Source organism: Theropithecus gelada, chromosome X, assembly GCF_003255815.1.
Source record: "Theropithecus gelada isolate Dixy chromosome X, Tgel_1.0, whole genome shotgun sequence".
Taxonomy (NCBI): domain Eukaryota; kingdom Metazoa; phylum Chordata; class Mammalia; order Primates; family Cercopithecidae; genus Theropithecus; species Theropithecus gelada.
The window spans coordinates 127,017,162-127,044,329 of NC_037689.1; the positions used below are offsets into that span (position 1 = coordinate 127,017,162).

At 36.3% G+C, this 27,168-nt stretch overlaps 1 protein-coding gene across 3 annotated transcripts in view; it reads right to left on the reverse strand.

Moving 5' to 3' along the window:
- The window catches only part of SMARCA1 (SWI/SNF related, matrix associated, actin dependent regulator of chromatin, subfamily a, member 1), a 77,372-nt gene that overhangs the window by 9,150 nt on the left and 41,054 nt on the right, over positions 1 to 27,168 (reverse strand). For all 3 annotated transcript variants that reach the window (XM_025373001.1, XM_025373002.1, XM_025373003.1), the window contains 6 exons: positions 25,281 to 25,391; positions 24,909 to 25,022; positions 15,129 to 15,251; positions 12,681 to 12,813; positions 9,725 to 9,843; positions 9,401 to 9,613 (listed from right to left, as the gene is read on the reverse strand). In XM_025373001.1, the coding sequence (XP_025228786.1) occupies positions 9,401 to 9,613; positions 9,725 to 9,843; positions 12,681 to 12,813; positions 15,129 to 15,251; positions 24,909 to 25,022; positions 25,281 to 25,391 (813 nt within the window). The remainder of the gene's footprint in view (positions 1 to 9,400; positions 9,614 to 9,724; positions 9,844 to 12,680; positions 12,814 to 15,128; positions 15,252 to 24,908; positions 25,023 to 25,280; positions 25,392 to 27,168) is intronic.

Sequence of the window (27,168 nt, forward strand, 5' to 3'; positions counted from 1 at the left end):
GAAACCAATGCTCATTTATTATTCTGAAAAATCCTAGGGCCCTTAAAAATTATGCTAAATCCACTCTACCTTAGCTCTAGAAATGGAACAACAAAGCCTGGGGTGACAGCACTATTTATAGTATAGTTTTCTGAATATTTTAAACCCACTGTTGAGACCCTACTCCTCAAAAAAAGATTCATTTTAAAATATTATTGCTCTTTGACATTGCACCTGGTCACCCAAGAGTTCCGCTGGAGATAACATATAAGAATATTGATGGTTTTCATGCCTGTTAATACAACATTCATTTGCAGCCCATGGATCAAGGAGTAATTCTGACTTTCAAGTCATATTATTTAAGAAATACATTTTATAAGACTATAGCTGCCATAAATAGTGATTCCTCTGATGGATCTGGGCAAAGTAAATTGAAAAGCTTCTGGAAAGGATTCATCATTCTAGATGCCATTAAGAACATTTGTGATTCATGGAAGGAAGTCAAAATGTCAATATTAACAAAAGTTTGGAAGAAGGTGACTCCAATCCTCATGGACGACTTTGAGGGATTCAAGACTTTAGTGGAGGAAGTCACTGCAGATGTGGTGGAAATAGCAAGAGAACTAGAATTAGAAGTGGAGCCTGAAGATGTGACTGAAATGCTGCAATTTCATGATAAAACTTGAATGGATGAGGAGTTGATTCTTATGGATGAACAAAGAAAGTGGTTACTTGGGAAGGCATCTACTCCCGGTGAAGATGCTGTGAACACTGTTGAGATGACAACAAAGGATTCAGAATTATACATAAAATTAGTTAATAAAGGATTGGCAAGATTTGAGAGGACTGACTCCAATTTTGAAAGAAGCTCTACTGTAACATGCTATAAAACAGCATCACATGCCAAAGATAAATCTTTTGTGAAAGGAGGAGTCAATCAATGTGGCACACTTCATTGCTGTCTTCTCTGAAGAAATTGCCACAGCCACCCCAACCTTCAGCAACCACCACCCTGATCAGTCAGCAGCCATTCACACTGAGGCAAGACCCTCCACCAGCAAAAAGATTACAACTTGCTAAAGGCTCAGATGATTGTTAACATTTTTAAGCAGTAAAGTATTTTTAATTAAAGTAAGTACTTTCTTAGACATAATGCTATTGCTCGCCTTATAGACAAAACTTGTATATGCACTGAGAAACCAAAAAATTCATGTGACTTGCTTTATTGTGACATTTGCTTTATTGTGGTGGTCTGGAACTGAACCTGCAATATCTCCAATGTGTGCCTGTGTAAAGAACCTGGGAACTAAGAACAAAGAACTTAAAATGTTTACTTAATTCCATTGACAAAAGGATCCTATAAACAATTTTTGAGCAGGAGGAGTGATGTAATCAAAAGTGTAGTATGTACTCAGAAATCTTTTCTTGATACAGATTCTCACTAGTAGTTCATAAAATCATAAAGGAAATTTTAAAAGTCATTCAGGTTGACGTTTGAATCCCTACTACTAGGTCCTTGCTAATTAGTTGTACAGCCTGTCTGAATTATTCCAATGATGCGGTACTCACAAGGCTGGCTATTCCAACTTTGGACAAGTTAAAAATGTTCCTTTATGCAAAGCTATAATTTGCTACCTCATGGTTTCCAAAAATTGGTTCTAGGTCTAACTTTTGTAGACATTAGAGAACAAGCTGATTTCCTCTTCCATATGACAATCTTTCACATATTTCAAGCAAGTTCCCATGCCTCTATCACAGTCACCCCTAGGTCCCCAAATACTCCTCTTTAAGGCTAAATATCCTCTCCTTTATACACCCATCCTTCACTTAACCCATTTCTTATAGAATTGTGTAACACTTGTATCAACCCTTCCTTCTAATTCTTTCCACCTTTCTTACACATACTTTTAAGCCAGGTGTTGGTACATTGTTTCTATAAAGAGCCTGACAGCAAATATTTTTGACTTTGCAGACCACACAATCTCTGTCACAACTATTTAGCTCTGCCATTGTAGCATGAAAACAGCCAAAGACAATACATAAACAAATGTGTGGCCATTTTCCAAAAAAAATCATACTTATGAACCCTAGAATGTGAATTTTGTATCATTTTCACATGTTGCAGCAAAATATCCTTCTTCTTTTGATTTTTTTCAACCACTTAAAAATATAAAAATCATTCTTTGCTTTCAGGCCACACAAAAACAGGTGGTGGGCCACAGTTTGCAAATCCTGTTTTAAGCTACAGACTCAGCTTCACTTTAAACAAAATTGTGCTGCCTTGCTTCTCCATACCTTTTTAACGGTTTATGATTCTATTCAAAGCAAAGTCACTCAAGTTTCACTTTTTGAATACTAGGATATGTATCTCCACCTTTAATAAATGATGTAATGTTTGCAGTGAGCGGCACTGCCCCTTAGTGTGTGGTGAATATCAATCATCCTGGGCACTAAGTTCAAATATCCTTTGCTCCAATACTCAGCTTCAAAGCATCAATTCAAAAGGCAGAGAAAGCATCAGTAGACTTGAAGTGACTTATTGAAAGAGATTAAAGAGGATCCACATTACATTTCCTATGTACTAAAATCCTAGACACTAAGCCTACCTAAGTCTGAATGACAGAAGGTCTGTGCCTGTTATGGTTGAAAGTCAAAAGCAGCTGAACGAGCAAGGGCACACAAAAAACTCCACTCCACATTTGTGCCTCTGAATTTGTAGGTAAAGTTCTATGAGGTCAGAATTTTCTTCTACAGCTCTTAGTAAAACAAAATGGACACTGTTTCACCTTTGCTCTTTTTTAATCGATGTCTTCACCTATACATTCTGCAGTATATTTCCCAGGTTCCTAGTCACTTTTGAATCTCTATCATACTAACAAAAAGCAATGGCAGTCTATACTAAAATGCACACAGGCAATTATATGAGAGTTAATATTCAAATAAACATGTCCTACATTTCACAAACAAGTATTAAATGTTATGATGCTTTTATGTAACTGCTGCTGCTTAAGCATTGCTGTTTAGAAACTACTGTATCACTGGGCACGGTGGCTCACACCTGTAATCCCAGCACTTTAGGAGGCCGAGGTGGGCAGATCATGAGGTCAAGAAATCGAGACCATCCGGGCCAACATGGTGAAACCTCATCTCTACTAAAAATACAAAACATTAGCTGGGTGTGGTGGCACAGGCCTGTAGTCCCAGCTACTCGGGAGGCTGAGGCAGGAGAATCACTTGATCCCGGGAAGCAGAGGTTGCAGTGAGCTGAGATTGCACCACTGCACTCCAGCCTGGCAACACAGCAAGACTCCGTCTCAAAAAAAAAGAAAAAAGAAAAAAAAGAAAATGTTGTATCACTTCCTCACAAGGTAATGCGTAAGAATAAATACCTTAAATGCACCCCGTTAGTGCATTAATTGTATCTTATGTCAGATTGTTACAACAGTTCAAGGTACCAAATCGAACACTATTGCTGCATAATAAAACACATTTATAACTGGCTATTCAAGCTTATGAATAAATAAAAGCTGCAGGGATGATAGCCAAATAAAGTCTAACCTTAGAAAAAGTTAGATTAAAGGAAAATTAAAATGAACTCCAACCCACTGGCATATCTGCTCGCATTCTATCCAAATCTGGTCCAACTGTAGGAGTCTATGGGATGGAAGCAAACTTAAATACAACAGTTCTATGCCCATTTATTCACTGAACGCCTACTCTGAGTCAAGTGCTATGCTGGTCTCTTTAAATATAACTATTAATAATTGTGGCCAGGCACAGTGGCTCATGCCTGTAATCCTGATACTTTGGGAGGCCGAGGCAGGAGGACTGCTTGAACCCAGGAGTTCAAGACCAGCCTCGGCAACACAGTGAGACCCCATCTTCACAAAAACTGAAAAGGCCAGCTGTGTGCAGTGACATGCGCCTGTAGTCCTAGCTACTTCGGAGGCTGAGGTGGGAGGTTTGCTTGAGTGCAGGAGTTTTAGGCTGCAGTGACCCATGATCATGCCACTGCACTCCAGCTGGGCAAGAGCGATAAAGACCCTGTTGTTAAAAAATTAAAATTTTAATAAGAAAAGAACATTTTAGTCTTTTAAGTGCGTGAGGAAGTAATAAATTCCTAAGTGCATAAATATATGTGGTTTCAAATATTTTAATTCTATAGTCAAGAAGAACCCATCAGTACATTTTACAGTTTATCAATTTTACCAATGATGTATTAATTCATATTTTTCATACTCTACTAAGAATGTAATGCTCTAAAATATCAATATTAGGCCGGGCGCAGTGGCTCATGCCTGTTATCCCAGCACTTTGGGAGATCAAGGTGGGCGGATCACTTGAGGTCAGGAGTTCAAGACCAGCCTGGCCAATATGGTGAAATCCCATCTCTACCAAAAACATTAAAAATTAGCCGGTCATAGTGGTGTGCACCTGTAATCCCAGCTACTTGGGAGGCTGAGGCACAAGAATCACTTGAACCCGGGAGGCGGAGGTTGCAGTAAGCCGAGAAAAAAAAAAATTAGCTGTTATCACACAATTAAGTACTAACATGGAAATTAAAAATCATGAGTAGCTGTCTTTCCTTATGAAATTTTCCTAGACTACACTCCATAAGCAGCAAAAAGAAGTGTTACTGTGACTATAGAACAAGTTGGCAATTTTTTAATTTGACTGTCATTTTTCTAAAGTATCTGTAAAGAAAATCCATTTCTGACTGGACTGATAATTTATAAAATATCCTGTGCTGAACCAATAACCTAATTAATATTTAATACCTCCTGATAAGCCAAAAACAGGGAAGTTAATAAAGAGCCAAAGCAGTATTTTCTAAAAAGTATTTTTTTCCTACAATTCTAATGGAGAATGTCATTTTCTTACCTTTTAAATAGAAAACACTTTCATTTATAATAAAGCTGTGATTTGAAGACAAGCAGTAATAACAAAATTTTTATTACATTGTATACCACAGTATGTGATTCTCTGTCTGAGATGCTATCAGAAAAATGCATTGAAACTACTACAACAGACAGGGTAATTGTAATGACTAATTACTAATACTCGGATTCAACTCTAATATATCCAAGGCCACAGGCAATGTACACACAAGCTCTTGAGCTGGCTGGAAAAGGAAAAAGCTCCCCAGAGGTTAAAAGGTAAGATTTTTTTTAAAAACTAAAATTAAGAGTCAAAGCAACCCTGCAAATAATACAATAAATGGTTCTATCAAGAAAAGTTCCTTATTTCAGAGAGTTAAATTCTGCTTTTTCTACTTTAAGTACTTAGAAAGATCTAAGAAGGTACAAAGAAATACTGATTGAATTTTGGGTACTCTTTCCACATGTCCTTTGCAGTAAACTGACTAATGTGCTAGATCTTTTGGACCTCTCAGATTCTTCTCGAATCTCCCAGTCACGTTTAGTCTGTCACTAAATGAACAGAGACACTCTCCTGACATTCCTAAAAGAAGTGGCAAGAAAATTAAGCTAATGTTGGTAAAGGAACTGGCAAGCATTATATAAAACGTACCACATAAATACAAAGTATTACTTCCTCTTATGGTTATTTGGTAAAGGTCCTTTTAACTCTGATAGTTTTTGACTATCCTAAGACTATGACCTCATTCTAAGATGGTTTTCTTAGAAAGAAAATGGTAGGGCAATTCATATGCTCTGAGCTTAAAAAGCTAAGTTGATCATATCCTTCCTACTTGTTTATGTAGTTCAATAGAGACTGATTACTTACTTAAAGACCACACAAATTCTCAGAGAAAGAAATCACAATCCTTTTAGTACAGAGAAATTGAACTGAAACTCATTTTCTCTTTTGTATAGCTAGCATTTTTTAATGAAAAAGAGCCTCAAAGAAATCTGCAACCTTTAGCTGAAGGCTTTCAAAGTGAGTCATATTTAGAAGCGGAAGTTCGTGCCTTTAAGCACTTTATGACTGTTAGTTAAGTCAGAAGCCATGAATTCAGTACTTTGAGATCTCTGAATAAAATATAACTATCAAGGTTTCTACTTTTTATAAGATGCATTTCACACTATTCATGTCGCTAAGAAAGAAAAGGGTCATCTTTAAGCAAGATCATTTTTAAAGGTATCTTTAGTAAGCTAAGTTCAATCATTAGTGAGATTTTCATTTGAACACAGTGACACACTCACATATCAAATTACATTCTCTGTAGTTCTAAGATGGGATTTTTCAGTGAAACAACTTCTTTGTATTTCAGAAATCACAAGTGCCTCTTTCAAAGGGGGCAGTTTCTCTTCCCAGATTGTGAATGTGATTCACTATACAGAACAGTTATTAAAAATCAAAGGGGAAAAGAAGATCATCAATGACCATCAATCCATTTCTATAATTTCCTAATTGTTGATATTATCATGAAATATTCTAAAAAGAAGTTCCAAATGTATGTGTATTTTAAAATATATTATTTATACTCTAAATCCAGAATTATAAGCAAAAATTATCCATTAACTAGAAGGGAAATAAAAATTTAATAGAAAAAAATAATAAAACTTTTCAATTAAAATATTTAAATACAAAATAAACTATTGCAGGTTTTTGAAGATTGTTCAGAAATAGTAAATTCCACTTTCTAGAAGGTAATTGAAGACAGAAATGTCTTCATCTTTAACAGACAAAAAAAGATTTCATTTTATGATCATTTAAATAGTTAATATGTGCTTTTTAGAAAATATACTTGAGATTTAAATTTCTCGGTAAAGAAAGAGTACAGAGGTAAATGTTTTGTAAAAAGAAGATGGAGGAAAAACAGATTTTTTACAAGGGAGTTCAGAGACATCTAGTGGTTGGTAATATTATACTGGATATTTTTCTTAGAAAATAAAATAAGGTTATGTAGTTCCACAGTTGTGTTCACATTATAAACAGTATAAGATTTTCCTTGCAGTTTGAATGCGTTTCGTCCTACTGGTTTAATGATTCCAGAAACTGAAAACAGCATTAAGCTCTCAACCTTTTAAAAAAAATAGCAAAATATCACTGAAATAAAAACTCAAAATTCAATAACTATTCTATCACAGAAAAGGGTATGTTTGTTCTAAAATATGATTAACTGACAAATGCAGCTAGGCATTTGTCTTTTACAAGCTGTTAGTGGTGCTCTAAATTAAATCATTACATGTATAAAACCCCAAATGGCTAAAAGATTTATCCCACATGGCTTTTAAAAGGAGTTCTCTGCTAAACATAGTCATAGATTCACCGTGCTAAAAGGGACCTTAAAAGGCCAAGTAACTCACCGCCAATGTCTTCAGAGAGTCAAAATAGAATTCCACTTTCAAAGGCTGATGAAAAGCTATTCTACATTGTTCTTCAATAATCTATTTCAATGACCCAAAGAACCCTACAGAACAACTCTCCCCTATATCTAACCTCAGTCCTTCATGTTACAGATTACCTATCTTTTTTATTCTTTTCTTAATTCTTCCTACTGTATCCTGCTAACATATATATCTTCTCATAGTCTTTTGTACAAGTATAGCACTTTACACTTATCCCTATTAAATGTCATGTTTGCTGGGCGCGATGGCTCATGCCTATAATCCCAGCACTTTGGGAGGCTGAGGCGGGTGGATCACATGAGATCAGGAGTTTGAGACCAGCCTGGCCAACATGGTGAAACTCCGTCTCTACTAAAAATACAAAAGTTAGCTGGACGTGGTGGCAGGCGCCTGTAATCCCAGCTACTCGGGAGGCTGAGACAGGAGAACTGCTTGAACCTGGGAGGTGGAGGTTGCAGTGAGCCGAGATTGCACCACTGCACTCCAGCCTGGGCGACAAGAGTGAAACTCCGTCTCAAAATAAATAAATAAATGCCTACATACATACCAAAATAAATAAATAAATAAATGTTGTGTTGCTAGATTCAACTGACCCATCATTCCAACTGCTCTAGTTCCTTCTGGATCATGGCTTGGTCTAAAATGTCTGCTAGCTCTCCAAGCATACGCCATTCATAAATTTGATGGACATATTCCACACACTCTAAATTTTTGTTACAGTTTTAACAAATATGTGATCTTCTAAAGCACCTGCCAAAATTAATGTCTTCACTACAGTAACCCAGATTTTTCCTTTCTTTTTATTCAACTTGAACTGAAAACATAAAGTGAGTCAAGCAAAATATTAAGCATTGTTTCACACTCAGTCCCAACTTTTAGACAAAAAGATATTTATGATAGGTAGCAGCTAAGAAAAATGTATCCTATTTTATGATTAGTCACAAAAATATTGTTTGGATTGTTAGTTTCTGGTTGCTTTTAATTCTTAGGCTGCATAAATCTACTTTTGTCTTAATTACCTTGGCTGACAAAAGATTAACAATGTCAACATTAAAAATGTGTTACATGTATTTCAAAATCATCGTGAACACCACTGCTAAGTAGGACTAGAACAGGAACACAATTCGCATTAGAAAGTAATGGAGGAAATCACATAAGCTAAAATAAAATATCTCTTCAACTTAAATATTCTGTTTCCTAAAAAAAAAAAACTCAACTCAGGCAACAACTCCTTTTCATTGAAAGCCCATCTTTAAGTCACTCACATAGTCTCAAGTATAATCTGCTTAATTACAAATGGGAAAATACACCTCTAAAGTGGAGAGCTCTGAAGATCAGCACATTAACAAGTGACCAAACTTAGCATCACCAACAGTGTGACAACATGACATAATGTGCCTTCTGATGGGATGCAATAAAAAATACATAACATCACTTCCATAGCACTCTTGCCAAATATGTTGAACCTAAATCTTACAATAAGTAATGAGGCAAATCCACAATGCGGGACATTCTACAAGACAGCTAGCCTGGACACCTTTAAAAAGTCATGATCACGAAAACCAAAAAGTTGTGGATTAAAAGAGATTAAAGAGACCCAACAACGAAATGCAATGTGTGAAACTTGTAGGATCATCAATTTTAAAAAAACAGCTATAAAGAGCATTTTGGGGGCCACTGGAAAATCTTACACATGGACTGTATACTAAATGACATTACTGAATCAATGTTTTCAGGTGGGACGGTGGTTATGTAAGAAAATGTCATTATTCTTAGGAGATATATGCTTAAGTATTTAGAGGTGAACACTCACATTGTCAGTAATTTTCAAATGGTTCAGAAATATAGTTAAGTATACTTATAAATATAAACTATAGATATGCATTTCAGAATACAGAATATAGATGCCCCCATATTTTTAATACAAAGTATAGATTCTACAGGTATGTATAGGTGCTGCATATGTATACATATATATACAGAGAGAGAGAAAGAGAGAGCACCAATGTGCCAAAATGTTAATTGGAGAATCTAGGTGAAGGATATATGACGTCTGAAATTTTTCAAAATAAAAAGTTGGAGGAAATCGGTAAGAAAGGAATACATACCATGGCAGTCCTAGACTTGATAAACCAGTCAAATCTAAACTGGGGAGCATTTCGTACACACTGTCTTAATTCTTCATATACATTTTCTCTATCAAAGCCCATTTTGTGTAACATACAAATCAAGAATCTATCTTCTTCCTCAGTATAGTTCTTTCCTTTGCTGGTTCCATATTGAATGCGCAACTGATGAAATGGAGCCTTGTATCTTGCAATCTGTGTATTTAAACAAAATAGTGCTTTTAATTGAACGTGCAGTAAGAAGTCAAAGCTGACCACCATATCAATTAAGACGATCTAATAATAATTTGACATAAAATATAGTACTTTGGCATCCAGGGCTTTCTTGATACTGATCCTTCGTTGAATTCTTGCTTCTCCACGTTCAATTTGAGCCATAATTTTCTCAATGTCCTGTAATTCATTGCAACGTTCCCAAAATACAGCTGAAAAACAGAGTTATTTCTTTACAATCCTATTATTTAAGCAAATAAATCCAAGGAATTGTAGAATAGGAATTAATGGGAAAGAATGCAGTAAGCTTGTACTTCTTAAAATTAAGATTCACATTCATCTTATATATATAATATGTTCAATTATTAAATACTACTAACTTTTCACTTAAAAATAAGACCTCAACAAGGTTTTAGGCTACCAATGTTCCCTTCATGAAATAGTATGGAATCTTATGATCCATCCCAAATGACTAGGATTTCAAAAGATGGTGCAGACACTGATGTAAGATAGGCTTTTTACTCAAACATGATAGAAAAGGGACCAAACACATAAAGTGACACAGGAGAGAGCAATATATAAACAGTGAATACAGCTTCCTAGCATGCAAAAACAATTATGGGCCGGGCGCAGTGGCTCACACCGTAATCCCAGCACTTTGGGAGGCCGAGGTGGGCAGATTGCCTGAGGTTGGGAGTTTGAGACCAGCCTGGTCAACATGGTGAAACCTCGTCTCTACTAAAAATATGAAAATTAGCTGCGCATGGTGGTGCGCGCCTGTAATTCCAGCTACTCGGGAAGCTGAAGCGGGAGAATTGCTTGAACCCGGAAAGTGGAGGCTGCAGTGAGCCAAGATCACGCCATTGCACTCCAGCCTGGGTGACTGAGTGACACTCTGTCTCAAAAACAAACAAATAAACAAAAAAACCAAGCTATTATGAACAGATTGTTCAAATTTTTTCTATGGAGCAGCCATTTCTCCTGAAATTGTCATTTGCTTTTGGAATCACTCAGTAATCATCTTACGGTATTTCCAATGACCAATAGTGTGTTTTTAAACTTACTTGGAATACCCTTTTCTCATTATTAAAAAACAAAAAACAAAAAACAAAAAAAAAAAAAAAAAAAAAAAACCTCATTGGGATTTTAATTGCATACACACTGAAAAATACTTCAAGTCACTCAACCAGATTTTATAGATGAGCCAAATAATCTGGCTGTATTAATATGTCACATCTTATGACTTCAATGAAAGGCCTTTTAATGACATACTCCACATCCTCAAGCTTTTCATTTTTAGAGCCTATCAAGAAAGGTATGTGAGCACTCTGATTTTTATAAGCACCTGTGTTCATTTATTCATTCACTCAATCATTCAACAAATATTTAAACAACTGCTATGTACAAGATACTGTATATTCAAGGGTGGCCAATTGTATACATTTCTTCTCTTACTGTAACCAACTACAACAAACTCATTGCAATGTCCCCACCCTGTGACATGGCCCCCAACCTGGCAGGCAGCAATTAAATAGTCCTGAGCTAGTCATGCCACCTGGCCTGGTGTCAAATTTGAAAGAATGTCTGACAGGACAATCTTTTTAAATCACATTTTTTCTTGCAACTTCACACACACTGATATTATCTCCCTGCCTATCTTCTGAAGAAAATTCTTCTTAAAAATCTCTCTGCACATACCCTTTTACATTCTTTTCATTCAACTCTTGATGCTAAAATTTCTCTCTTCAATCTATTTTTTCCCCTAAGCCTCCAAATGCCCTAAATTTATGTGCTAAATGTTCAGAGTAATAGTAATGTCATGCTGGTATCAAGGAAAAGGAAGTTCATAAACTTAATGTTATATGTAATAAAAACTCAATACAACTGACCTCTAAAGTCCCCCAGAAGACCCTTTTAGATTTCCAGAAGAAAAAAAAAATCTCTCTACTTAAATCTGGATTTCTTCAAGCACTAGCATGCTAGATAAATTAAAAGCTGTTCCTAGCCATTATTAATCTTTAGTATATTTATTGTTACTGTAATATTTCTTTCCTACTATTGCAAAAACAGAATTTCAGTGGTTAGGTTAAATAGATTTGGGGCAGGGGCTATCATAGAAACTTAAACCTACTTTGTAAACTTAAACCTACTTTGCGATTGTTTCAATGACAAAAAATGCTCTAGATTCTAAACATCTTGTTTCAAATTACAATTTTAAGAGCTGAACCTATTTGAAAGTTAGAAAAGTCCTATATACTACATATAGAAAACTTGCTAGACATATTTACCTATTTTTAATAAGATTTCTGGATAGCTAAACACGAGGAGGTTTCTGGAGGGTGGCATGCCCAGGGAGGGCACTGAAGCGCTGCACCCCTTGGCCCATACCTTGCCCTACACGCTTCATCTGTATCCTTTGCAATATCCTTTATAATAAACCAGTAAGTGTAAAAAAAATCCATATGCTTCAGCAGCTACACTGATTCTGGTCGAGCTCAACAACACAGGTGAGTAAGAGAGGGAGACGATTCGAGGACCAGTTAACAGATTGATTAAAGCAACCTTTTCAGCTCTATGCCCACTAGCCTCAAGTTAATGGGACCCACAGGAACTCTCTGGAAAAGGTTGGAACTCTGAGGGTGTTTGAGCATCTAAATGGGCCTGACGGGAACTCTCTACATTAAGGACGACCTAGAAAGAAAGGCATGAATTCAGTCCACTGAATATGAATCTCAGAACTGAACCAGAAGAGGACCAAATTCCAGAGGTGGGAAGGTGGGAAACTAATTTTGTCAATGCTTATCCAATAGCCACCCTTGTTTTATCGAGCTTTATTTGGCTCTTTTAGCTAGGTGATAGAAACAATAGCAGTCAGATTGTTAGGATAAATCTTATAATCTTTTCATAGAAATACAAGTACAGTTTATACTCTCATCTATGTCTTATTCATAAAAGTTTAAAACATCTCTGAACAAAGGTACAATTAAACTGGTGCTACATAAATGAATAACGTTAAAATACAACACCATGTTTCAAATTACATACAAACCTGAATACTCCATGACCTCCTCAGGGGATTTGCCCTCTACCTCTCGAGCTATGTTATCAATGTCATCTCTTCCATATTTCTCATTAGCTTTAATAAACTGGTTAAAATCTCGTTTAGTCCAGTTTGTGAAACCCTGTGAACAAAAAGTTAAGCATTATCAATAGAGGTTAAATTAATAAATCCATTTATTGTCCTATTTACTTCTATACAATGATACATTTAAAAACACTTTAAAAGACTTAAAATGTTTCTCCTCATAAAATTGCACATATTTTATGTTGGAATCAAAAGTTGAGTGAGAGTTGTTACAGAAATAACTGCTTTTCTATTACAAAGAGAATGTAATCCTCTCCAAGTACTTAAAGTTGATATATAGTTCTAAGATTTTCTGTAGTTTTTAATTTCATATTTTATAGATGCCTACTACATTAAAATACAAATGCATGAAAATAAAAATGCTAATATAAATGCTGAAGTCGTGATAGTCTAGTACTTCAATGATTTTTTTCACAGATCTGTTCCCATGTAAATTAAGAGAGAGAAATGTGGATACACTAAATCAAAAGAACACTGAGAATAACCAAAAGAGAATGCAAAAAAAAAAAAATTCTAACTCTTTACATCATTCTGAACTAGTGGGAATAAATAATTTCTGTTCTAAATTATGTTCCTAAATAGAACTTCTACAAGCAGAATGTTATTGGAGCCACTCAATTTCTTTACTAAAACATAAAACACTTTAGCCAGTGTTTTAAATTCCCTTGGCATTATTAGCATGTCTGTGAAGTCACAAGACCAAGAATTTGTTTTCCACTCCTCGAGCCCCAACTCACATAAACGTGATACTCTAGACATTGCAAAACTCTATCCCTGGCTTTTAGTCGATAAAGATTTCAGATGACCCCACATTTTGTTCCTATGTACTGCCATGGTTTTTGAAAAAGATTAATTATTTAAGGTAGCAGAGAAGGACAAAAATGAATTCATCTACTAGGAGGGGCAGAAAACTGATTATATTTCTAATCACAAACTAAAATATTATCTCAGTTGAGATTGTATATTCATGTTATACCATACATTCACAATATACTCCAAGCCATGTAGCATTCTAAAGCCGTAACTTCACTTTTGCATTCAGGAAATACATTTTGAAAACAGAAGATGAATATTTAAATGTTTTATCTTATCCTGTGGTAAGTTCTAATATTCAGCCATCTGCAATTATATTTTCAAACTAAACTTTATTACTTCCAGGCATTTGGTTCAAAAACTTATGAATGTAATTTGTGAAAATCCAATACACATACAATAAAATTACATGTTACAGCAAAGACCTATATAATAAATAACATATAAATATAAAAACTATCTTTCAATAATTAATGCGGAGAATTACCTGCTATTATGCATTGCACATTGTTCAAAATTTGTTGAATAAATAAATCTTGCTGGCAACCCTCTATACTAAAGTAATGTCTTACAAGTACACATTTTGCTTTCGCAAGCCTTCTGTGCTGAAATTCTTTTTACCTTCTATAGTTTATTTTAGAAGTAGAACACTCGTAAAACTCATTATAGCAATAATAACTTGAAAGCATTAATATTTTGTTCAAATGGAAGCCTTTCTAATTTAATAATTGTTATACAATGATCACCTTAAAAAGTTTCAGAAATATCATTGCATGAAAATTCTAAAAAAAAATAAAAATAATTTTGAAAATTACGAAATTATTCTATTAATAAAAAATTAATGGAATATAACTTCAGGAGACAATTCACATCTATAAACAAAAGAAATTTAAATTTTCAAGAATATGCTAATAACAGGCTTGGCCCGTTGGCTAACACCTGTAATATCAGCTGCACTTTGGGAGGCCAAGGTGGGCGGATCACTTGAGGTCAGGAGTTTGAGGCTAGCCTGGCCAGCATGGCAAAACCCCATCTCTACTAAAAACACAAAAATTAGCCAGGCACGGTGGCGGGTGCCTGTAATCCCAGTTACTCAGGAGGCTGGGGCAGGAGAATCGCTTGAACCCGGGAGGTGGAGGATGCAGTGAGCTGAGATTGCACCACCGCACTCCGGCCTGGGTGACAGAGCAAGACTGTCTCAAAAAACAAAAAAGAATATGTTAATAACTACTGTCTATCAGAATTCAAATGTGGATTCACTGACCTTATTATAATTGGCAAAATGTGTGTCATATTGCTAATACTTTACACTTATATTTTGCATATACATACTACCTAGTATTTCCAAAAGGGCATATTCTATAAGATCAATTTTTAAAAATAGGGATTTTGGTCTAAACATGTTTACAAAATAGCCCTGAGTTTTGCTGGTGTGTCAAACTAGGATACTAGGCCCATACAAAAAAAGTAAGTGTGATCTATATTTTCTTTTTTTCTATCGATTGACTGTAAATATTTCAGCCATTGAAAATACTTTACTTGGGTGAGAAGTTTTTCCTTTTCTTCAGTCTCTTCTGGTGTAAGAGGTTCAGCTCCATCAATCTTTTTTTGCTCTTCTCTTTGAGCCAGAGCTGGATTTGGGATATCAGGATTCCTTGGGACCTATAAATCAAGAGACAAACTAAGAGTAAACTGACGAGAAAAATTAATTACTAAGGCTGTATATACACAGCCTTATCAATCTTTAGAGTTATTTCAAGAGTAAACAATATAAAATCATAGTCAGAATGACACATGGTCCTCTCCACATTTCTGCTACCATGATCCTATTGAAGTAAAAACTATTATTGTGCCACATGATATTCCATAGTTAAAACTCATTAGTAAATGCCACATTAGATTTCAGATATGATTATACTCTGGAACAAAGTCTATCCTTATACTATTGTAATATACAGAACAAACAAAAAGTTTGGCAGTAAAAAGAAAAAAGAACCCGTATTACCCTGGCAACACAGAGCAGAATGGAGAAGTGGCAATGCACCTAAACATTACATCCAACAGTCTGATCAGTTCAATGTGCAAAAAGAAAGGAGTGCTTTTATTGCCTGCGAAGGTATGTAAGGGGAGAGAGCATTTTTACATAAAATCGAAAGTTTGGAAAACATAACAGGATAATGAAGAAAAAAGAAGAAACAGAGAATATAAGAGGGAAGGGTATAGTAGAGCACACAAATAGCTATGATAGGACCAGTGGTCAAGGGGGGGAAAGACTAACAACAGCAGTGACCAACAGAAATCATATATGGTGTTTTGGGCACAGAACTGCAAATACAGTGACAACTGAGAACAGAACTCAAGTTCAAAAGATGAGGACAGAAGCTCAGCTCTCCAAGAAAGCAAGCTGCCACCTGTATCTCAAAACTGTAGCCTGCAGAGCCTCAGTGTATCACAGTGAGCATATACAACCAGTGTGGTTCAGCAGTATGGGGCTGAACTATACTGTGTGTATGGAGGAACAAATGAAGTCTCTCAGCCTAAAGCCTGATATCATCGCTATGTGCATCTGCAGCTACAAGGAAGCACATTGATTTAAGAGGGCAAGTACATAACATGTGTACTACACTTTATAGCATTCCATTAAACATGAAAATAAAAGGGCTGGCAGTAAGCCTTCCACTGCTTGAAATGCACACATATCACAAATGACTCATTCCCTAGGGGCATCTGGTAGTCATGGTTTTACTATCCTGTAATTATAATACATATTAGAGTGCATTTTTCTCATTGTTGTATGTATTTCATAGAGTTTAGAACTATATCACTACAACTTAAAAATAACCTTTAAACAATAACTATTAAGGACAATAGTTCTTCAAGTATAAAACCTAACTGAGCATTAAAAAGAAATACTGAGAAAGTAGACTCACCTGTAATCATCAGTATCAGGCAATCAAATTAGCAGGTATTGACTAAATGTCTATTACGTAGAACTATGATAAGTATTGACTGGAATATAACTATAAGTTTTATCCCTTATCCCAAATGTTTCAGACCAGAAGTGTTTCAGATTTCAGATTTTTGGGGGGTTTGGAATATTTGCATTACACTTATCTGTTGAGCATTTCTAACTTGAGAATCCGAAATCAAAAAAATGCTCCAATGAGCATTTCCTTTGGGTGCAATGTCAGGGCTCAAAAGGTTTTGGATTCTGGAGCATGTCAGATTTCAGACTTTTGAATTAGGGAAACTCTACCTATATTAGATATGGTCCTTGCCCACAAGGAGCTCACAAACTAGTTGTGGAATTTTGAGCTGTACCTTAAGGACTCTAAGGATTTGGGGAGATGGAGAAGGAAGAAAGAATATTCTAGGCTAGGGCAGTATGAGCAAAAACATGAAGGCAGAAATGTGCGGAAGGCACACATAGGGTTTATGTTGAAAAGAGATAAGAAACAAGGCCAGGTAGAGACAGATTTACAGGGTCTTGAAACTACACAGAAGGTTCTGCAGACTTTTGAACAAGGGAGTGAAGTATCAAAATGTAGCGTTTTTACCTGTAAGCCTTCTGCTGAATGGACTGAAGTGGGGAAGCGACTGACAGGTAAGAGAACCTGCTGAACTATCATAATCTAGAAATGAGGCATGATCATCTGGACTACGATGGTGGCAAACGGAAATGGAAAAGAAGGTGTACATTTAAAATGAAATGTAGCCCAGTCATAGCATGATTAAAAACAACTTCTCTTCAGTAGCTAAACCCAGTGTTAAAATTACAGGCATACCAGCAATTCCATTCCTAAGTATTTATGCAAAGAAAGGAAAACGTTATCTATACAAAGACTTTGACAAGATTCTTCACAGTAGCTTTACTCATCATAGCCAAAAGGCAGAAAACAGCCCAGACGACCATCAAGAGAATGGATAAGCAAACTGTGGCCTATCCATACAATGGAATAGGGGTTCTACAATCAAAAGGAAAGAGCCACACAGATACATGGGACAACATGGCTGAATCTCTAAAACATTATGCTAAGTGAAACAAGCCTTATACATATGGTATGATTCCATTTATGTGAAATTCTAGAACAAAACTTAAAAATCTAATCTATGGAGGGAAAGATCAGAACAGTGGTTGCATCTGAGGAGTGCATATGGTCACTGGGAAGAGGCACTTTCTAGGGTGACAGTAATGGTCTATATCTTTATAGGAGGAGTTCAAGTTACATAAGAGTATGCATTTGTGAAAAAACAATGAATGGTACACTTAAGGTTTATATATTTCACTCTATGTAAATGTTACTTTAAAAAATCATAAACAAAATATGACTGGCTAATGGCATGCATGTTGAAGTGTTTCTGGGTAAAATGTACTTATGTCTCCAACTTTGAGATGCATAATGATAAGATAAACACCCATATGATAGAGGGCCAGATAAATGGAAAAATAGGTGAAAAAGCAAATACGATAAGATGTAAACTGTCAAATATATGTGGTGTATATATGGGTGTTCACTGTACAATTATTTCAACATTTTTTTTATTTTTAAAAATCCTGGCCGGGTGCGGTGGCTCAAGCCTGTAATCCCAGCACTTTGGGAGGCCGAGACGGGCGGATCACGAGGTCAGGAGATCAAGACCATCCTGGCTAACACGGTGAAACCCCGTCTCTACTAAAAAAATACAAAAAACTAGCCAGGCGAGGTGGCGGGCGCCTGTAGTCCCAGCTACTCGGGAGGCTGAGGCAGGAGAATGGCGTAAACCCAGGAGGCGGAGCTTGCAGTGAGCTGAGATCTGGCCACTGCACTCCAGCCTGGGCGACAGAGCGAGACTCCGCCACAAAAAAAAAAAAAAATCCTTCATAATTTTTTTTAAAAAAGTACAGATACAGCCTTAAAAGTTAGTAGACCCCTTAAATTCCTGGTATGTGAAATTACTTTGATTTCAAATTTTAATTTTAATTGAAAGAAATCTCTTTGATCTTAAGATATTCTTCTCTTAAATATTTTCAAAATTTCCATGTCCACCAAACTATATTTTTAACAAAATGAAAATATTTTATAAACATCTAATTTATGACAGAAAATAGATAATATACCCACATAAAATAAAATAAAAATGTTTATTCCCATGCAGACATCCCCATACTAAAAACTTCCCCTTTCAACTTCTAATACAAGCAAAATCAGAATATTTTATAAAACCATTGGATTTTAGGATCCACTGCAATTTATGCTATATCCAGTGGTCATATTAATTAACATAGCAAAACAAGAATGACTTCATGAAAGCTTTGTTTGCTATTTTAATTCTAGAAAATACTCAAATAGCTGCTAAAATGTTTAGAATTAGAAAAGGCTCAAATTTTCTAAATTCCTATATCTCCCGCTGATATGGTTTGGCTGTGTCCCCACTCAAATTTCATCTTGAATTGTAGCTCCCATAATTCCCATGTGTCATGGGAAGGACCCAACGGGAGGTAACTGAATCATGGGGGCAGGTCTTTCCCATGCTGTTCTCGTGATAGTGAATAATTCTCATGAGATCTGATGGTATTATAAAGAGGAATTCCCCTGCACAAGTTCTCTCTTCCCTTCTAACATGGAGGATGTGACTTACTCCTCCTTGTCTTCCGCCACGATTGCGAGGCCCCCTGAGTCATGTGGAACTGTGAGTCAATTAAACCTCTTTTCTTTATAAATTACCCAGTCCCGGGTATGTCCTTATCAGCAGTGTGAAAACAGACTAATACACCTCCTATAAAAAAATCTTAATAGTCATCATTTTAATAAGACATATTTTTTTTGCCTCATGAGGTTCATATCAGCATTAAGCTTCCTGGAATGATTTCAAAGTACTACATTATAAATTAAGCAGATAGGCCAGGCATGGTGGCTCACACCTGTAATCCCAGCACTTTGGGAGGTCAAGGTGGGTGGATCACTTGAGGTTAGGAGTTCGAGACCAGCCTGGCCAACATGGTGAAACCCCGTCTCTACTAAAATTATAAAAACTAGCTGGGTGTGGTGATGGGTGCCTGTAATCCCAGCTACTCGGGAGGCTGAGGCAGGAGAATTGCTTGAACCCAGGAGATGGAGGTTGCAGTGAGCTGACACAGTGCCGCTGCACTCCAGCCTCAGCGAGACAGTGAGACTCTGTCTCAAAAAAAAAAAAAAAAAAAAAATTAAGCAGACAAATTACAGACCAATAGTACTGAATAGATAAGTAGGAGGTATTTAAAGTCTTCATACTCTATGTCTCATTATGATCTCCAGCAACACAATATATAAAAAGTTATCTTTCTACAGGAAAAATCTCAATTATTATTTGGATTTCTAGTCAGATGCTAAGGAATTCGTGATTAAGAACTGTATTCCATGAAGTAGTGAAAAATTTTTTTGGCCTTGTTTCTTAGGAGTAGTTTAGCAAGCATTGCATAGAAAATATGGAATACTGAATTAAATGTGACACCACACAAAATAAAAGCAGTAACCTGAAATCAGCTCACATTTTAGTTCTACCACTGAAAAAATAGGTGGCCCCCAATGACACATTACCAAAACTGACAAAGATTATGGAACTTTCTCCATTTATCAAATGTTTATATTTGTCCCTCAAGAATTTTTTATTGGGGATAAATGTTAGAATGTTCTACAGCTTTCTTAAGCTTCAAATGTGGCAAAACTCTTGCATTCCCGGTGTTAGACTCAATGGAATGTCCAGATATTCTGGATTTTTTATGCTGCAATTGAAAGTTCAATTAAGTCATCCTCTTCCAATATAAAGGTTTTAGTGACCAAGTGATTGCATGCATTAAATAACAAGTCCTTTAAGTCGAAAGAGCAATGAAGCTTTTGAATATGCCTAAGGTCAAAGCCTAGATAACAGCAAGAATAGGCACATCATGTACTGCTGTCCACCAAGTGGTTAGGGCAAAACAAATACTTCTCTCACCTTCAAATAAAACAAAACTCTTTAACTCCAGATCTTATTATCAGCAATATTGCTGTGACCTTGTGCTGAATATGAGGGTGGGAAAGGGGGAGCAAAATAGAAAATAAAAATGCAAATAACCAGGAAGTACAAGGAAACCGCTCTCTACCAACTGCTTCAAAACTTGTGAGCCCTTCACTAGCCCCACTCCAAATCACAACAGAATAAGCCTTTGGGGACTCAACACAGATAAAACGTAACCATGAACCACAGTGCCCATAGCTATGGGTATCACCTATCTCCCCTTGGCTAACAATCCTTTAGGCAGAAAATGGGGAAAGAGTCCCTTTTTGAGAATCTGTGTATACAGAATACCAGGTAACTCCACTAAAGCAGTTTTGTTTTGTTCATTTGAGGATAAACTAGTGTTCCATTCACTTTGTGGCCCTGATGAGTTTTCTGAAGGTATGAGGGGGAAATAAAGCAATGCTAGCTACGCCTTGAGAAGATATGTCTAATGGTTACATATCACATCATCCTTAAAAGGGAGCTTTTTAAGATGATTAACATGCCTGCTAATCTGTCTATTCTCTGAACTCAAACAAAAAACCACCCAATTAAAGAACCCACCTTAGCTCAGGTCCACAGTTCCTAGTAAAGAATGGAAGAGACAAGGTCCAGAAAGAACCAATATCCAGAAGGTATTCTTATTTGTCTCGTAAATCCTCAGCTAAGCATGTATAGGGAGGATCAAGGCAAGTCTTAAGACAATACGGAAGCAATCTAGGATGCGGCTGAAGAGAGCACAAGGCTAGGAGTAGAGGAGTAGGGGACTGGTTTTCCTTCCACCACCACCACCGCAGTCCAAGTCGCCACCATCTTCTCATTCTGATACTTCAACAGCCTCCTGGCTGGTTTCCTTGGATAAACCTGCCATTCTCTGCATCGCAGTCAAAGTGATCTTTTAAAAATGTAAATCTGGACCAGGCGCGGAGGCTCACACCTGTAATCCCAGCACTTTGAGAGGCCGAGGCGGGCAGATCAAGACATCAAGAAATCGAGACCATCCTGGCCAACACAGTGAAACCCCATTTCTACTAAAAATACAAAAATTAGCTGGACTTGGTGGCATGCGCCTGTAGTCCCAGCTACTGGGGAGGCTGAGGCAGGAGATTCCCTTGAACCCGGGAGGCAGAGGTTGCAATGAGCCAAGATCGCGCCACTGCACTCCAGCCTGGTGACAGAGCCAGACTCCGTCTCAAAAAAAAAAAAAAAAAAAAATGTAAATCTGATCATAATTTACCATTTATAAGTTGTATGACCTTGAGAAAATTATTCAGGGCAAATGACTCAACCTTTCTATGCTTCAGTTTCCTCATCTGTAAAATAAGGATGTAGTTCAAGGGCTGTTAGAAGGATAATGAGCTAACATTTATAAATAACTTGGAACAATAAGTAACACATGTAAGGACTAAGTATCTGCTATTAGTATTACTTTACCACCCGCCCACCCACTTCCCTGCCTTAAAAACATCTCAGTGGGTTTCCTTTACTCTAAAGCTAAAGTTCAACTTCATTAATATGACCTACAAAGCCCTCCATATGATTTGACTCTACCCACTCAGCAGCCTCATCTCAAGTCACCCTCTTTCTTAACAGTCCCTAACGACACTGGCTTTCTTAGAGCTCCCAGAAGGAGCCATCCTCCTTCCCACCTCAAGACCTTTGCATATGAGGTACCACCTGCCTCAGCTTTTCTATCCCACACTTCACTTAGCTTATTCACATCTCTGGAAACTCAGCTTAAATGACACTTCCTTAGGGAACGCTTCCCTGATCTCCCAGTCCACATGAGATACCCATGTTATATTCCCTTCATTAGCACCACTTGTAAGCACAGAACCACACAAATGCCACCACTATTATACTGTAGTATCTAATGCCTATCTCCTCTATTAGAATGTAAGCTCCATGAGGTGAAAGACTGTCTTATTCACTGCTTTAACCCAAGTGCTTGGCCCAGTACCTGGCACAGAGGAGTGCTCAATAAACAGGTATTAAACTCTGTAAAAAGGTCCTCTTTTTACTCTTTCTCCCTCTCCTCTTGCTTCTTTCAGGGAAACGAGGAAGAGCAAACAATAAGGTGCAATAGCACGAATTCCATGCCATCTATCTCCCCTCTCCCTATTCATCCCTTTCCTCTATAATACTTACACTTCCCCCTCCTCTTCCCCTTCCTTTCTACCACCCTTAATAGCTGTCCCTTCATTCCTCCATCTTCTGAGATTTCCTCTCTTCTCCATCTCCTTACAGCTGGCCACCACCCAAAGAGTCACTGTAAGACTTCATCCCTAACCACAAACTGCCTGTAATGAAAGGTACTGTTTATATTCAAACCAGACCCATGGCCAGAATGTGGTGGGCACTGTAAATTATCATGGGGAACAAAATTTCAGTATCTCCAAAGAAGGAGCATTAAAGTTATATCAGAGATGATTTTTTTAATTGTTGCTACTCAACTACCACTTGGCCTAACTCCCAAATGTCATGCCACACCATTGTAAACACAGTCCTTATTTAGGACTGCAGAAAGAAACAGGGTTTCATCACATGCAGAAAGAGCCCAGAATGTCTGAGTAGAATGAACAGAACATCTGAATACTGAGAAACTGGTTGTGAGACCAGGACCCATGGCAACCCTGTTAGCTCCACGATCTTGAACAAGGTCATTTAACCTCTCTGAACTTCAGTTTCCTCACCTATTAAATGGTGATGATAATAACACCTACTTCATGAGGTTGTTAGGAATCAACAACCTCAGTATGTGTTAAGCACTTTGTAACTTATAAAATGTTCTATGCAAATATTTGATTTATTACTGAGGTCTAACATTTCAATTAATTCTCCTTTCAAGTCTCACTAATAACAGTTAATGAAAGTAACAGAAAATAATATTCTAAACCTAAAATTATTATAAACCTTAATGAGATATGTATTTGTTTACCTCATAAGGTAACTACTTCATTATTAAATAATAATTATTGTTAATAAGTATTAATTTTCCTATTTTTGTTTTGCATTTGAACCTATAACTTACCTGTTTCTTCTGGTGTATCACTGTTTTCACTTTCTTTGAAACTAGTTTTATGTCTTATGTGAATGTTCACCCTAAAGATCTATTCTAGCTCCAAAATATAAATGAGTTAAGATATAAGTATCTTATATACATGGAGCTTTTCTAGGCACATTCCAGCTACTAATTAAAATAATGGGTCACAGTTCCAGTTGTGATAAAGGTTTACAAAATAAAATTTAAAACAGAGCTGTTAATTCATAAAACAGAACACTTCATAAAATTAAAATTGTGTTAGTATTTTATTTATTTCATTTTATTTTATTTTTGAGACGGAGTCTCCCTCTGTCACCCAGACTGGAGTGCAGTGGCACGATCTCAGCTCACTGCAACCTTCACCTCCCAGGTTCAAGCGATTCTCCTGCCTCAGCCTCCCGAGTAGCTGGGATTACAGGCACCTGCCACCACACCCAGCTAATTTTTGTATTTTTAGTAGACACAGGGTTTTGCCATGTTGGCAAGGCTGGTCTCATACTCCTGACCTCAAGTGATCCTCCTGCCTCAGCCTCCCAAAGTGCTGGGATTACAGGCATGAGCCACTGCGCCCAGCCAATATTTTATAATGTTTTAATATTAGTGATTATTATACCTTTAGTCATCTCTCTCCATTCACTAGGAAGTCAGTTTCAACATACAGAAATTACCTGGTATGCTTACTCTCTCAATACGACAGATTTAGTGTGACAAATATTAAATTTCACTCATGAAAACTAGGATTCTATCTACCTATATAAATAAGAATTCCAAATACCAAAAGATCATTTTAAAATTGTATAATTCACTATCAAGTTTATCATTATCTTTAACACCTAAGTGACTACAATCTACTACCCACCAGCAAGGCTTTCAGCAACCTATAAGCAATAAAGACAGAAATACTATTTCTTGGACCTATTAAGGAAATGATCAAAAATTTCCTATCATATATTAATATTTGCTTTTAACTGCATACCTATTGTTCTCTCTACATATTCTTTAACTATTCAAAGACTGGCATTATAAAAATAATATGTTGTTATTACTATTTTGAAATATTGCATAATCCTTCATTAATCTCATTTAGTGATGACTGTACTGGTGATTGAGTAGTTAGATGTTTTACATCTAGTTAAACTTCCTCTTTGGTTTTAAAAGCATCACTGTTGTGATTTACTGTTACAGTCTCTCAAAATGCAACACCTTCTAGTCTAGATTAACAGATTAAATTATTTTTAAATATTATATTAAATTAATCTAAAAAATGGAAAAAATACCTTATAGCCTATCGTCTTCCGATAATAAAGAATTTCCTTTTCCAGGAGCTCAAATAAGCGTGGTGGGAAAAATTGAAAATCCTGAACATTTGGCTGTTTTGGAGGCCGTGGAGCCTATGAGAGGAAAATATATTATATATAGTTCTTTTCAGTACAGGAAGTAAACTTACTTATCTTTTGCTATTTCTGTTATATATGGAACAATAAATACAATAAAATCCATTTATATGGCTGGGCCAAATCAAATACTTTTTTGCACTGTTATATTTTAGAGACTATGATTTGGCAATGATATAAGTAAACCTGACCCATAGATCATGTTGCAAGAGAAATCTACTTTAGGACATAAAAACTGGCCTTGTACAGTTTTACCTTTGGAATCTTTGGCTCGCTGACACGCAAAGCCTCTCTAAAGTAGGCATCCACTGCGTAGTTTGCTTTGCGTTCTCGTTTAGGAGGTTCAATCCATTCCACCATGCCAAGCTATACACAACAAACAAAAACAAGGGGTTTAATGACTCCAAACAGTTTTAACAAAATCAAGTACATCAAGGCTGCAGAAACATAAGAAAGCAAAAGCCACCAGGAAGAATCAAAACTTGCCTTATAAATCACAATTTACCTCCAAAGTTCCAAAACATAGTGGTACACCAAGTTTAGATGCAAAGACAGTTTTCTTTATTTTTATTTCAAAGTATGTTTAAAAATTAGTTCTTCCTTGGTGATTGAGAAGAATCTGTACAATCTGCTTTTGTTTTGTTTTGTTTTGTCAAATGAAATAAAGGTAGCTAATATAGAAGGAAGAGTAACATCGCCTATGGTAACTGTAGTTAAGTGTATGAATTAGAAACAGATGAAAGGGGTAAACAATAAATATCAACATGACAAGCATATATCCCTTCAAATAAAGAGAAACGTTCAAATGAGACCTTCTGGAAACGTAGGTATGGCAGAGTTGGAAAAGTTCGTGGAAACGGAAAGACCTAGATTCTGCTACTTCACTAGTCATATAACTTTGGGGAAATTATGTTTTTCCATCTGCAAAATGAGAATAGTAATACCTACCTTAAGGATTACATATGATCATATATGTGAAAGCATTAAGTAAACTGCCAAGAGTTAAATACAAGATATTATTAAACATCCAAAGTAGCATGAACCATGATTTGGCAGCATTACCAATTTTACCCTATTATCAGCTAGAAAATATAATTTAACAGTCAACAAACAAAACTGACACTACAATGTTCTGGAGTCTGAGAAATGGCTTCCCAATCCATATTTTTCTTTATTTCAATCCTTAGCCTAGATCTAGTCTTTACATAAAAAGGGGCATTAATCCACCATTAGTTGTCTCACTCTACTTGATCTAATATAAGGGCTGAATTCCAACCGTGGCATCATATTTTAAGAGTGGATAATAAACCAAGATGACCAGGATGGTTAGAGATTTACAAATTCTCACAGTGCCTACAGAAGTAATGGCTAAAGACAGACACAATGGTGACATTTGCATATGTGAAAGTCTATCAAATAGAAAAGAACACAGTTCTTTGTTGATCCATAAGATTAAAACCAATATGGAAAGTTAGAGAAAGTAAAATGGCTACTCAATATAACTTAACTATTAATTAAGTACCTACTGTACTGTGTGCAAGTCAGTGTCAGGGATATACAGATGAATAAAATAATCTCTTTCATCAAGGAACTTGTAACTCAAATAAAAAGTTTTCTGAGAACCAGAGAATATGAAACAGTGAAACAAATTGCCCTGAGAGGGGTAAGATTCCCAACACTGCAGTGTTCAGAGGCTGCATATCTGTCTTAGATGCTAAAGATGAGATTTCTTAATTACAAGAAACTTAGCATAAATGACCATCTAAGAGCCTATGAGATATCAATATTATAATGAGATTATTAGGTAAAATTAGAAATTCCCACAGCAATGAAACAAATTTCGCTTTTCTTTCAGATGGATTAATGTGAAGTGACTGTATTGAAAGAGATATTTTATAAATAACCTCTCTCTCTCTCTCTCTCTCTCTCTATATATATATATATATATATACTCTTTTTTTTTTTTTTTTTTTTTTTTTGAGACGGAGTCTCACTCTGTCACCCAGGCTGGAGTGCAGTGGCGCGATCTCAGCTCACTGCAAACTCCGTCTCCCAGGTTCACACCATTCTCCTGCCTCAGCCTCCCGAGTAGCGGGGACTACAGGCACCCGCCACCATGCCCTGCTAATTTTTTGTATTTTTA